This window comes from Epinephelus lanceolatus, chromosome 12 (genome assembly GCF_041903045.1).
Source record: "Epinephelus lanceolatus isolate andai-2023 chromosome 12, ASM4190304v1, whole genome shotgun sequence".
Classification (NCBI taxonomy): Eukaryota; Metazoa; Chordata; class Actinopteri; order Perciformes; family Serranidae; genus Epinephelus; species Epinephelus lanceolatus.
Window position 1 is genome coordinate 45,295,054 of NC_135745.1, and position 13,413 is coordinate 45,308,466.

The 13,413-nt window shown below is 50.9% G+C and overlaps 1 protein-coding gene across 1 annotated transcript; it reads left to right on the top strand.

Moving 5' to 3' along the window:
- The first annotated feature begins 8,875 nt into the window (after positions 1-8,875).
- On the top strand, positions 8,876-12,955 carry opn4.1 (opsin 4.1). Its single transcript, XM_033650158.2, is given in 1 exon segment — positions 8,876-12,955. A coding segment is annotated over 1 exon segment (1,464 nt). The 5' UTR covers positions 8,876-9,182; the 3' UTR covers positions 10,647-12,955.
- Positions 12,956-13,413: the final 458 nt, after the last annotated feature.

The window sequence follows — 13,413 nt, forward strand, 5'->3', positions numbered from 1 at the left end:
AGACAGACACACAGACAGACAGACACACAGACAGACAGACAGACGGACAGACACACACACAGACACACACACACAGACAGACACAGGAGGCTGACGTCATTTTGTTTTTGTCGTTCAGGAAGTCATTTTCTCCCTGTAAAGTTTTACTGATAAAAAATGTTCTTGTTGACATTCAGTACTTTAGTTTTATGTTGTCACACAGTTTATATCCTGCAGTCGTCTGTATTGTCCCTGTGGTCACTGCTGATGACATCATGAGGACGTGTTGACCTGTTTTCACCGCAGTGACACACTCAGAGTGTCAATCTGTGACATTCAGGTCATATCTGCTCCGAGTTAATGGATCAGTCTGAGCGGTGCTCGATGACCCGCTGCCATCCATCGATCACATGGTTATAAAGAGCTGCAGCACCACACACCGCTCCTCAAAGACACGACTGCTGAAACCAGCCGACATCAAGGAGACGTCCAGCCGACATCAAGGAGACGTCCAGCCGACATCAAGGAGACATCCAGCCGACATCAAGGAGACGTCCAGCCGACATCAAGGAGATGTCCAGCTGACATCAAGGAGACATCCAGCCGACATCAAGGAGATGTCCAGCCAACATCCAGCTGACATCAAGGAGACGTCCAGCCGACATCCAGCTGACATCAAGGAGACGTCCAGCCGACATCCAGCTGACATCAAGGAGACGTCCAGCCGACATCAAGGAGACGTCCAGCCGACATCAAGGAGATGTCCAGCTGACATCAAGGAGACATCCAGCCGACATCAAGGAGATGTCCAGCCAACATCCAGCCGACATCAAAGAGACGTCCAGCCGACATCAAGGAGATGTCCAGCCAACATCCAGCCGACATCAAGGAGACATCCATCTGACATCCAGCCGACATCAAGGAGACATCCATCTGACATCCAGCCGACATCAAGGAGACGTCCAGCCGACATCCAGCTGACATCAATGAGACATCCAGCCGACATCAAAGAGACATCAAGGAGACGTCCAGCCGACATCAAGGAGACATCAAGGAGACGTCCAGCCGACATCAAGGAGACGTCCAGCCGACATCAAGGAGACGTCCAGCCGACATCCATCTGACATCAAGGAGACATCCAGCTGACATCAAGGAGACATCCAGCTGACATCAAGGAGACATCCAGCCACCATCCAGCTGACATCAAGGAGACATCCAGCTGACATCAAGGAGACATCCAGCTGACATCAAGGAGACATCCAGCCAACATCCAGCTGACATCAAGGAGACATCCAGCTGACATCAAGGAGACGTCCAGCCGACATCAAGGAGACATCCAGCTGACATCAAGGAGACGTCCAGCCGACATCAAGGAGACGTCCAGCCGACATCCATCTGACATCAAGGAGACATCCATCTGACATCAAGGAGACATCCAGCTGACATCAAGGAGACATCCAGCTGACATCAAGGAGACATCCAGTCGACATCCAGCTGACATCAAGGAGACATCCATCTGACATCAAGGAGACGTCCAGCCGACATCAAGGAGACGTCCAGCCAACATCAAGTTGACATCCAACCGACATCAAGGAGACGTCCAGCCGATATCAAGGAGACGTCCACCCGACATCCAGTTGACATCAAGGAGACGTCCAGCCGACATTAAGGAGACGTCCAGCCGATATCAAGGAGACGTCCACCCGACATCCATCCGACATCAAGGAGACGTCCAGCCGATATCAAGGAGACATCCAGCTGATATCAAGGAGACGTCCAGCCGACATCCAGCTGACATCAAGGAGACATCCAGCCGACATCCAGCTGACATCAAGGAGACATCCAGCTGACATCAAGGAGACGTCCAGCCGACATCAAGGAGACCTCCAGCCGACATCCAGCTGACATCAAGGAGACATCCAGCTGACATCAAGGAGACATCCAGCTGACATCAAGGAGACATCCAGCTGACATCAAGGAGACATCCAGTCGACATCCAGCTGACATCAAGGAGACATCCAGCTGACATCAAGGAGACATCCAGTCGACATCCAGCTGACATCAAGGAGACATCCAGCTGACATCAAGGAGACGTCCAGCCGACATCAAGGAGACATCCAACCGACATCCAGCTGACATCAAGGAGACATCCAGTTGACATCAAGGAGACGTCCAGCCGACATCAAGGAGACATCCAGTCGACATCCAGCTGACATCAAGGAGACGTCCAGCCGACATCCAGCCGACATCAAGGAGACATCCATCTGACATCCAGCCGACATCAAGGAGACATCCATCTGACATCCAGCCGACTTCAAGGAGACATCCATCTGACATCCAGCCGACATCAAGGAGACATCCATCTGACATCCAGCCGACATCCAGCCGACATCAAGGAGACATCCAGCTGACATCAAGGAGACGTCCAGCCGACATCAAGGAGACGTCCAGCCGACATCCATCTGACATCAAGGAGACATCCAGCTGACATCAAGGAGACGTCCAGCCGACATCAAGGAGACGTCCAGCCGACATCAAGGAGACGTCCAGTCGACATCCAGCTGACATCAAGGAGACGTCCAGCCGACATCAAGGAGACATCCAGCTGACATCAAGGAGACATCCAGCCGACATCCAGCTGACATCAAGGAGACATCCAGCTGACATCAAGGAGACATCCAGCCGACATTAAGGAGACATCCAGCCGACATCCATCCGACATCAAGGAGACGTCCAGCCGATATCAAGGAGACATCCAGCTGACATCAAGGAGACCTCCAGCCGACATCAAGGAGACGTCCAGCCGACATCAAGGAAACATCCAGGCGACATCAAGGAGACGTCCAGCCAACATCCAGCTGACATCAAGGAGACATCCAGCCAACATCCAGCCGACATCAAGGAGACGTCCAGCCGACATCCAGCTGACATCAAGGAGACATCCAGCCGACATCCAGCTGACATCAAGGAGACATCCAGCTGACATCAAGGAGATGTCCAGCTGACATCAAGGAGACGTCCAGCCGATATCAAGGAGACATCCAGCTGACATCAAGGAGACATCCAGCTGACATCAAGGAGACCTCCAGCCGACATCAAGGAGACGTCCAGCCGACATCAAGGAAACATCCAGGCGACATCAAGGAGACGTCCAGCCAACATCCAGCTGACATCAAGGAGACATCCAGCCAACATCCAGCTGACATCAAGGAGACGTCCAGCCAACATCAAGGAGACGTCCAGCCGACATCCAGCCGACATCAAGGAGACGTCCAGCCGACATCAGGGAGACGTCCAGCCGACATCCAGCTGACATCAAGGAGACGTCCAGCCAACATCAAGGAGACGTCCAGCCGACATCAAGGAGATGTCCAGCTGACATCAAGGAGACATCCAGCCGACATCAAGGAGATGTCCAGCCAACATCCAGCTGACATCAAGGAGACGTCCAGCCGACATCCAGCTGACATCAAGGAGACGTCCAGCCGACATCCAGCTGACATCAAGGAGACGTCCAGCCGACATCAAGGAGACGTCCAGCCGACATCAAGGAGATGTCCAGCTGACATCAAGGAGACATCCAGCCGACATCAAGGAGATGTCCAGCCAACATCCAGCCGACATCAAGGAGACGTCCAGCCGACATCAAGGAGATGTCCAGCCAACATCCAGCCGACATCAAGGAGACATCCATCTGACATCCAGCCGACATCAAGGAGACATCCATCTGACATCCAGCCGACATCAAGGAGACGTCCAGCCGACATCCAGCTGACATCAATGAGACGTCCAGCCGACATCAAAGAGACATCAAGGAGACGTCCAGCCGACATCAAGGAGACATCAAGGAGACGTCCAGCCGACATCAAGGAGACGTCCAGCCGACATCCATCTGACATCAAGGAGACATCCAGCTGACATCAAGGAGACATCCAGCTGACATCAAGGAGACATCCAGCTGACATCAAGGAGACATCCAGCCAACATCCAGCTGACATCAAGGAGACATCCAGCTGACATCAAGGAGACGTCCAGCCGACATCAAGGAGACATCCAGCTGACATCAAGGAGACGTCCAGCCGACATCAAGGAGACGTCCAGCCGACATCCATCTGACATCAAGGAGACATCCATCTGACATCAAGGAGACATCCAGCTGACATCAAGGAGACATCCAGCTGACATCAAGGAGACGTCCAGCCGACATCAAGGAGACGTCCAGCCGACATCCATCTGACATCAAGGAGACATCCATCTGACATCAAGGAGACATCCAGCTGACATCAAGGAGACATCCAGCTGACATCAAGGAGACATCCAGTCGACATCCAGCTGACATCAAGGAGACATCCATCTGACATCAAGGAGACATCCAGCCGACATCAAGGAGACGTCCAGCCAACATCAAGTTGACATCCAACCGACATCAAGGAGACGTCCAGCCGATATCAAGGAGACGTCCAGCCGACATCCAGCTGACATCAAGGAGACATCCAGCCGACATCCAGCTGACATCAAGGAGACATCCAGCTGACATCAAGGAGACGTCCAGCCGACATCAAGAAGACCTCCAGCCGACATCCAGCTGACATCAAGGAGACATCCAGCTGACATCAAGGAGACATCCAGCTGACATCAAGGAGACATCCAGCTGACATCAAGGAGACATCCAGTCGACATCCAGCTGACATCAAGGAGACATCCAGCTGACATCAAGGAGACGTCCAGCCGACATCAAGGAGACATCCAACCGACATCCAGCTGACATCAAGGAGACATCCAGTTGACATCAAGGAGACGTCCAGCCGACATCAAGGAGACATCCAGTCGACATCCAGCTGACATCAAGGAGACATCCATCTGACATCAAGGAGATGTCCAGCCGACATCCAGCCGACATCAAGGAGACATCCATCTGACATCCAGCCGACATCAAGGAGACATCCATCTGACATCCAGCCGACTTCAAGGAGACATCCATCTGACATCCAGCCGACATCAAGGAGACATCCATCTGACATCCAGCCGACATCCAGCCGACATCAAGGAGACATCCAGCTGACATCAAGGAGACGTCCAGCCGACATCAAGGAGACGTCCAGCCGACATCCAGCCGACATCAAGGAGACATCCAGCTGACATCAAGGAGACGTCCAGCCGACATCAAGGAGACGTCCAGCCGACATCAAGGAGACGTCCAGCCGACATCCAGCCGACATCAAGGAGACATCCAGCTGACATCAAGGAGACGTCCAGCCGACATCAAGGAGACATCCAGCTGACATCAAGGAGACATCCAGCCGACATCCAGCTGACATCAAGGAGACATCCAGCTGACATCAAGGAGACATCCAGCCGACATTAAGGAGACATCCAGCCGACATCCATCCGACATCAAGGAGACGTCCAGCCGATATCAAGGAGACATCCAGCTGACATCAAGGAGACCTCCAGCTGACATCAAGGAGACGTCCAGCCGACATCAAGGAAACATCCAGGCGACATCAAGGAGACGTCCAGCCAACATCCAGCTGACATCAAGGAGACATCCAGCCAACATCCAGCCGACATCAAGGAGACGTCCAGCCGACATCCAGCTGACATCAAGGAGACATCCAGCCGACATCCAGCTGACATCAAGGAGACATCCAGCTGACATCAAGGAGATGTCCAGCTGACATCAAGGAGACGTCCAGCCGATATCAAGGAGACATCCAGCTGACATCAAGGAGACATCCAGCTGACATCAAGGAGACCTCCAGCCGACATCAAGGAGACGTCCAGCCGACATCAAGGAAACATCCAGGCGACATCAAGGAGACGTCCAGCCAACATCCAGCTGACATCAAGGAGACATCCAGCCAACATCCAGCTGACATCAAGGAGACGTCCAGCCAACATCAAGGAGACGTCCAGCCGACATCCAGCCGACATCAAGGAGACGTCCAGCCGACATCAGGGAGACGTCCAGCCGACATCCAGCTGACATCAAGGAGACGTCCAGCCAACATCAAGGAGACGTCCAGCCGACATCCAGCTGACATCAAGGAGACGTCCAGCCAACATCAAGGAGACGTCCAGCCGACATCAAGGAGACATCCAGCCGACATCAAGGAGACATCCAGCCGACGCCCAGCCGACATCAAGGAGACGTCCAGCCGACATCAAGGAGACGTCCAGCCGACATCAGGGAGACGTCCAGCCGACATCCAGCTGACATCAAGGAGACGTCCAGCCGACATCAAGGAGACGTCCAGCTGACATCAAGGAGACGTCCAGCCGACATCAAGGAGACGTCCAGCCAACATCCAGCTGACATCAAGGAGACATCCAGCCGACATCAAGGAGACATCCAGCCGACATCAAGGAGACGTCCAGCCGACATCAGGGAGACGTCCAGCCGACAACCAGCTGACATCAAGGAGACGTCCAGCCGATATCAAGGAGACCTCCAGCCGACATCTAGCTGACATCAAGGAGACGTCCAGCCGACATCAAGGAGACATCCAGCCGACATCAAGGAGACGTCCAGCCGACATCAAGGAGACATCCAGCCGACATCAGGGAGACTTCCAGCCGACATCAAGGAGACGTCCAGCCGATATCAAGGAGACGTCCAGCCGACATCAAGGAGACGTCCAGCCGATATCAAGGAGACGTCCAGCCGATATCAAGGAGACGTCCAGCCGACATCCAGTTGACATCAAGGAGACGTCCAGCCGACATTAAGGAGACATCCAGCCGACATCCATCCGACATCAAGGAGACGTCCAGCCGATATCAAGGAGACATCCAGCTGACATCAAGGAGACCTCCAGCCGACATCCATCCGACATCAAGGAGACGTCCAGCCGATATCAAGGAGACCTCCAGCCGACATCAAGGAGACGTCCAGCCGACATCAAGGAAACATCCAGGCGATATCAAGGAGACGTCCAGCCGACATCCAGCTGACATCAAGGAGACATCCAGCCAACATCCAGCTGACATCAAGGAAATGTCCAGCCGACATCAAGGAGACGTCCAGCCGACATCAAGGAGACGTCCAGCCAACATCAAGGAGACGTCCAGCCGACATCAAGGAGACATCCATCTGACATCCAGCCGACATCAAGGAGGCATCCATCTGACATCAAGGAGACGTCCAGCCGACATCCAGCTGACATCAAGGAGACATCCAGTCGACATCCAGCTGACATCAAGGAGACGTCCAGCCGACATCAGGGAGACGTCCAGCTGACATCCAGCCGACATCAAGGAGACGTCCAGCTGACATCCAGCCGACATCAAGGAGACGTCCAGCCGACATCCAGTTGACATCAAGGAGACATCCAGCCGACATCAAGGAGACGTCCAGCCGACAACCAGCCGACATCAAGGAGACATCCATCCGACATCAAGGAGACGTCCAGCCGACATCCAGCCGACATCAAGGAGACATCCAGCCGACATCAAGGAGACGTCCAGCCGACAACCAGCTGACATCAAGGAGACGTCCAGCCGACATCCAGCTGACATCAAGGAGACATCCAGCCGACATCCAGCTGACATCAAGGAGACGTCCAGCCGACATCAGGGAGACGTCCAGCCGACATCCAGCCGACATCAAGGAGACGTCCAGCCGATATCAAGGAGACGTCCAGCCGACATCCAGTTGACATCAAGGAGACATCCAGCCGACATCAAGGAGACGTCCAGCCGACATCCAGCCGACATCAGGGAGACGTCCAGCCGACAACCAGCTGACATCAAGGAGACGTCCAGCCGATATCAAGGAGACCTCCAGCCGACATCTAGCTGACATCAAGGAGACGTCCAGCCGACATCAAGGAGACGTCCAGCCGACATCAAGGAGACATCCAGCCGACATCAGGGAGACTTCCAGCCGACATCAAGGAGACGTCCAGCCGACATCCAGTTGACATCAAGGAGACGTCCAGCCGACATTAAGGAGACATCCAGCCGACATCCATCCGACATCAAGGAGACGTCCAGCCGATATCAAGGAGACATCCAGCTGACATCAAGGAGACCTCCAGCCGACATCCAGCCGACATCAAGGAGACGTCCAGCCGATATCAAGGAGACCTCCAGCCGACATCAAGGAAACATCCAGGCGATATCAAGGAGACGTCCAGCCGACATCCAGCTGACATCAAGGAGACATCCAGCCAACATCCAGCTGACATCAAGGAAATGTCCAGCCGACATCAAGGAGACGTCCAGCCGACATCAAGGAGACATCCATCTGACATCCAGCCGACATCAAGGAGGCATCCATCTGACATCAAGGAGACGTCCAGCCGACATCAGGGAGACGTCCAGCTGACATCAAGGAGACGTCCAGCCGACATCCAGCTGACATCAAGGAGACATCCAGTCGACATCCAGCTGACATCAAGGAGACGTCCAGCCGACATCAGGGAGACGTCCAGCCGACATCCAGCCGACATCAAGGAGACATCCAGCCGACATCCAGCTGACATCAAGGAGACGTCCAGCCGACATCAGGGAGACGTCCAGCCGACATCCAGCCGACATCAAGGAGACGTCCAGCCGATATCAAGGAGACGTCCAGCCGACATCAAGGAAACATCCAGCCGACATCAAGGAGACGTCCAGCCGACATCAAGGAAACATCCAGGCGACATCAAGCCAACATCCAGCTGACATCAAGGAGACATCCAGCCAACATCCAGCTGACATCAAGGAGACGTCCAGCCGACATCAAGGAGACGTCCAGCCGACATCAGGGAGACGTCCAGCCGACATCCAGCTGATATCAAGGAGACGTCCAGCCGACATCAAGGAGACGTCCAGCCGACATCAAGGAGACGTCCAGCCGACATCAAGGAGACATCCAGCTGACATCAAGGAGACGTCCAGCCGACATCAAGGAGACGTCCAGCCGACATCAAGGAGACATCCATCTGACATCCAGCCGACATCAAGGAGACATCCATCTGACATCAAGGAGACGTCCAGCCGACATCAAGGAGACGTCAAGCCAACATCAGGGAGACATCCACCCGACATCAAGGAGACGTCAAGCCAACATCAGGGAGACATCCAGCCGACATCCATCTGACATCAAGGAGACGTCCAGCCGACATCCACCTGACATCAAGGAGACATCCAGCCGACATCCAGCTGACATCAAGGAGACGTCCAGCGGATGTCCAGCAGACATCCAGTGGACAACAATGACTCATCACCAGCTGACCAGGACTCTCTGTTCTCTGGGAGGAAACTGCACATCCTTCCTGTCTGATCATCATCACAGCAGGATGTCGAAGGTTCTCCACCTTCATGGCCACATCCCAACACACCACACTCACCTGAAGCCTCACCTGTTCCCCACGGTTGACGTTCCTGACCACACCCACTACATCATCGGCTCTGTCATCCTGTTGGTAGGGGTGATGGGCATGCTGGGAAACGGTCTGGTCATCTACGTGTTCTGTCGCAGTCCGACACTTCGTTTGCCCAGCAACCTGCTGGTGGTCAACCTGGCGGCAGCAGACTTCATGATGTCTCTGACGCAGTCTCCCGTCTTCTTTGTGTCCAGCCGACATCACCACTGAGTGTTTGGGGAGCTCGCCTGTGAGCTGTACGCTTTCTGTGGCGCGTTGTTTGGCATCACCTCCATGATTACACTGACAGCCATCGCGGTGGATCGCTGCCTGGCCATCACGCGGCCACTGGCTCTGCTGGGCGGGGTGAGTCGTGAGCGGGTGTGGGCGGTGCTGGTGGGGGTGTGGTTGTACTCTCTAGGGTGGAGTCTGCCACCGTACTTCGGGTGGAGCGCCTACATCCCTGAAGGCCTGCAAACGTCCTGCAGCTGGGACTACATGAGCTTCACCACCGCTGTGCGCACCTACACCATTCTGCTGTTCGCCTTCGTCTTCTTTGTCCCGCTCTGTCTCATCGCTGGCTGCCACTACGCCATCTTCCAGGTGGTGCGGGAGGCAGCTCAGGAGGCGGAGCAGCTGAACTGTGGTGAGACCAACAAGGCGTACGAGTGTCTGCTCAGTGACTGGCGGTTGGCTAAAGTTGCTCTGGGAGTGATCCTGCTGTTCGTCATCTCCTGGTCACCGTACTCTGCTGTAGCTCTGACCGCCACAGCGGGCTACACCCACCTACTGACGCCCTACATGAACTCAGTTCCTGCTGTCATAGCAAAGGCCTCCGCCATTCACAACCCCATCATCTACGCCATCACACACCCAAAGTACCACGCCGCCATCGGCTGCCACGTCCCACTGCTGCGCCCTCTGCTGCGGCTGCATGAAAAGGACCTGCGCTCATCTTTCAGCTCCAGCAGCACTTCATCTCGCCGAGCCACGCTCACTGGTCAGAGCCCACCAGGAGTCCAGCTCAGCGCCGGCGTCTGGGCCAACAGCCAATGGAGGAAGACCCGACTGTCTTCAGCGTCTGACAACGAGTCTTGCTGGACGGAGAGCAAAGCTGATGGATCCAGTGCTGGGTCAGCGGCCGTCACCAGACAGCTGTCCTCTGACGTCACTGCAGACAACACTGCTGCCCCCAACACCAACCCTGACACCGCCATGAGCATCTCTGACCCCACCATCGCCACCACTGTCCTTAGCCAGCAGAGACGACAGACAGGAGCTGACTCACCCGATGGGGGCGCTGCAGCCGAGTAAACCAACAAAAACACAACTTAAACAGGAGCACTGCGACAGTTTAGAAACTGACTGAGGTCATTGTTAGACACAATAAGTCTGAGAAACAGTATATATATTATTATGTTCATATATTAATATTATTCCAGCACATCAATCAATCAATCACAGCAACCTGCTTGTTTAAGTATACACTATTATGTTCAACAGTTGTCATTTTTACTGATTAAAGAGATGTTGTTTGACTAACAGTTTGAATGTTCTTTTGCTGTTTGTTTGTGTGATGTGCCTGGGAAACAAGTTCCACTCATACATGCCTCTGTACACAACAGTTCTTTTACCCCAATTAGATTTCACAGTTGGCAATGCAAAATATCCACCAGCCGCATGTCTAGTGATGTATTCATGGTTATCAGCGCTGTAGCATAGCTCTTGGTACAATACATGAGGAGTCTTTGTTATGATCACATTTCTAATGAATAATAATAATGAATAAATTAATCTGTCGCTAACCATTAACCAGCCAAGATTCATATGCATTTTAATGACACTTGACATCAAACTACAACCAAGAACAATGCGTGCAGCTCTGTTTTGTATTTTTTTGTAGTTTTGCAATCATATCTGCAGTTGCATTTGCCCAAACTGCATGGCAATAGTCAAGATTTGATATAATTAAGGCTTGAATTGCTAGTCTAGTTGATTTTGGAGTTAGGCATGCCCTGTGTCTTCGTATTATAGAAATGCCATGCCATCTTATTTATATGTGTTTTCCATGATAATTTTTCATCATTGACTATTCCCAGCAGCTTGGTCTCCTGCACCTGCTTGATACTGCCCTGTTTTATTTTAAGATTTAACTGTGGGTTATCCTGATGTTGAAATTTGAGCCTAATATCATGCAGTTAGTTTTTGATACATTCAGAACTATTTTATTACAATTTATCCAGTGTTCATCTGTTTATAACTCCTTGATTAAAACTGTATTTAGCTCACTGGCTGTAAATGCAGAGGCATATATGGTCGAATCGTCAGCATACATGGCTAAAGTGGCTCTGTTCAAAATTTGTGACAGATCATTTGTAAAAATAGTAAATAGTAATGGACCCAAGCAACTACCCTGTGGCACCCCACATGTCAAAGCTCGCACATCAGAAAAGCAACCGTTGTAGAAAACTGTTCTGTGCATCCTGTCTGTAAGATAGCTTTTAATCCATGTCAAGGATAACAGATCAAACCCAAAACATTCTAGTTTTTTCAGCAATATGTTGTGGTCAATTATGTCAAAGGCTGCTGAGAAATCCAGCATAACAGCACCAACCATGTTCTTCTTATCAATTTCTCTGAGCCAGTCATCCGTCATCTGAGCTAAAGCTGTGGCAGTGGAGTGCCCCTCTCTATATGCATGCTGAAAATCTGTTATTAGATTATTGCCTAACATGTAACTCATAGTTTGTTCGTATATAATACTTTCCATACATTTACATAATACTGGCAGTATACTTATTGGACGGCTATTTGCACCCAAAAATGGCTCTTTCCTGTTTTTAGGCAGTGGCAGTATTTTGGCTGTTTTCCATTTTTGTGGACATAGACCACTGCTGAAGCTGGTGTTTATAATGTGGCAGATCGAAGGTGCAACTAACTCTGCAACTGGTTTCAAAATTTTGCTGTCTAGATTATCAATACCGGGTGGTTTGTTTTTGCAAGTTCTTAGAATATTTTCAACCTTTTTTATACATACATTATCAAAACTAAATATACAATTTATTCTTCATAATACTATCTTATATTAATAGGCCAGATATATGATCATTACTGTCAACAGAGGGCAAATTATCTTTTAATTTTTCAACTTTATTTAAAAAATATGTATTAAAATAGTTTGCTATATCATTTGGCTTCGTTAAGAAGTTGCCATCTACTTCCAAGAATTATGGTGTATCCAAAGTGTTTCTACCCAGTAGGTCATTTAGTGTTTTCCAAACTTTTTTGCCATCATTGTTTTCATAATATAATTTCTTTTTAAGTCTATTTAATTTAGTAACATGGTTTCTTAATTTACGATATATGATCCAGTCGTCCCTTTAACCTGTAGTCATTGTGGTTTTCTTGGATTGATCTCTTTGTCTCGTGTATTCTTTAGTCTCATTGTCTAACCAGGGTGACTGAATATTCTTGACTGTGAACTTTTTGAGAGGCGCATGCTTATTAATTACAGGCACAAAAATTTCATCAAACCTAGACAGAGCTTCATCTGGATTATTTTCCTTTAGAACATCCTCCCAGTTCAATTTCTTTACTTCTTCAATAAAGTTTTCCTCATTAAACATTTTGTATGATCTTTTCATTATCACTTTAGGTCCAGGTTTTTTAATTTTTGCTTTCCTGACAACTGCAATAAGATTGTGATCTTATGCACTCCATCAGAACCGATACTGATTTTAGACAAAGTTCTGGTGCATTTGTATATATATATATGTTCGATACAGGTCGAGCTAGTGATACCATCATACATATGACACATCCTTGTAGGTTTATTTATCGATGCCAATGCCCCGCCCCCTTGACATACTACGGTGCTGTGCCCCCTTTACATGCCATGATGATATGATTTAAAAAGACAAAGGAGAAACTTCCTGATTTTCAGGAGGAAGTTTTCAGGTCATTTAGTTTTGACTGGACGCAGAGAAAACGTCATGTTGGGGCGGGGCTGGACTTTAAACAGTGATGACATCATCATTTCTTTCTGTCCAATAACGGCTCCTCTAACTGTTTTATGTAAAGG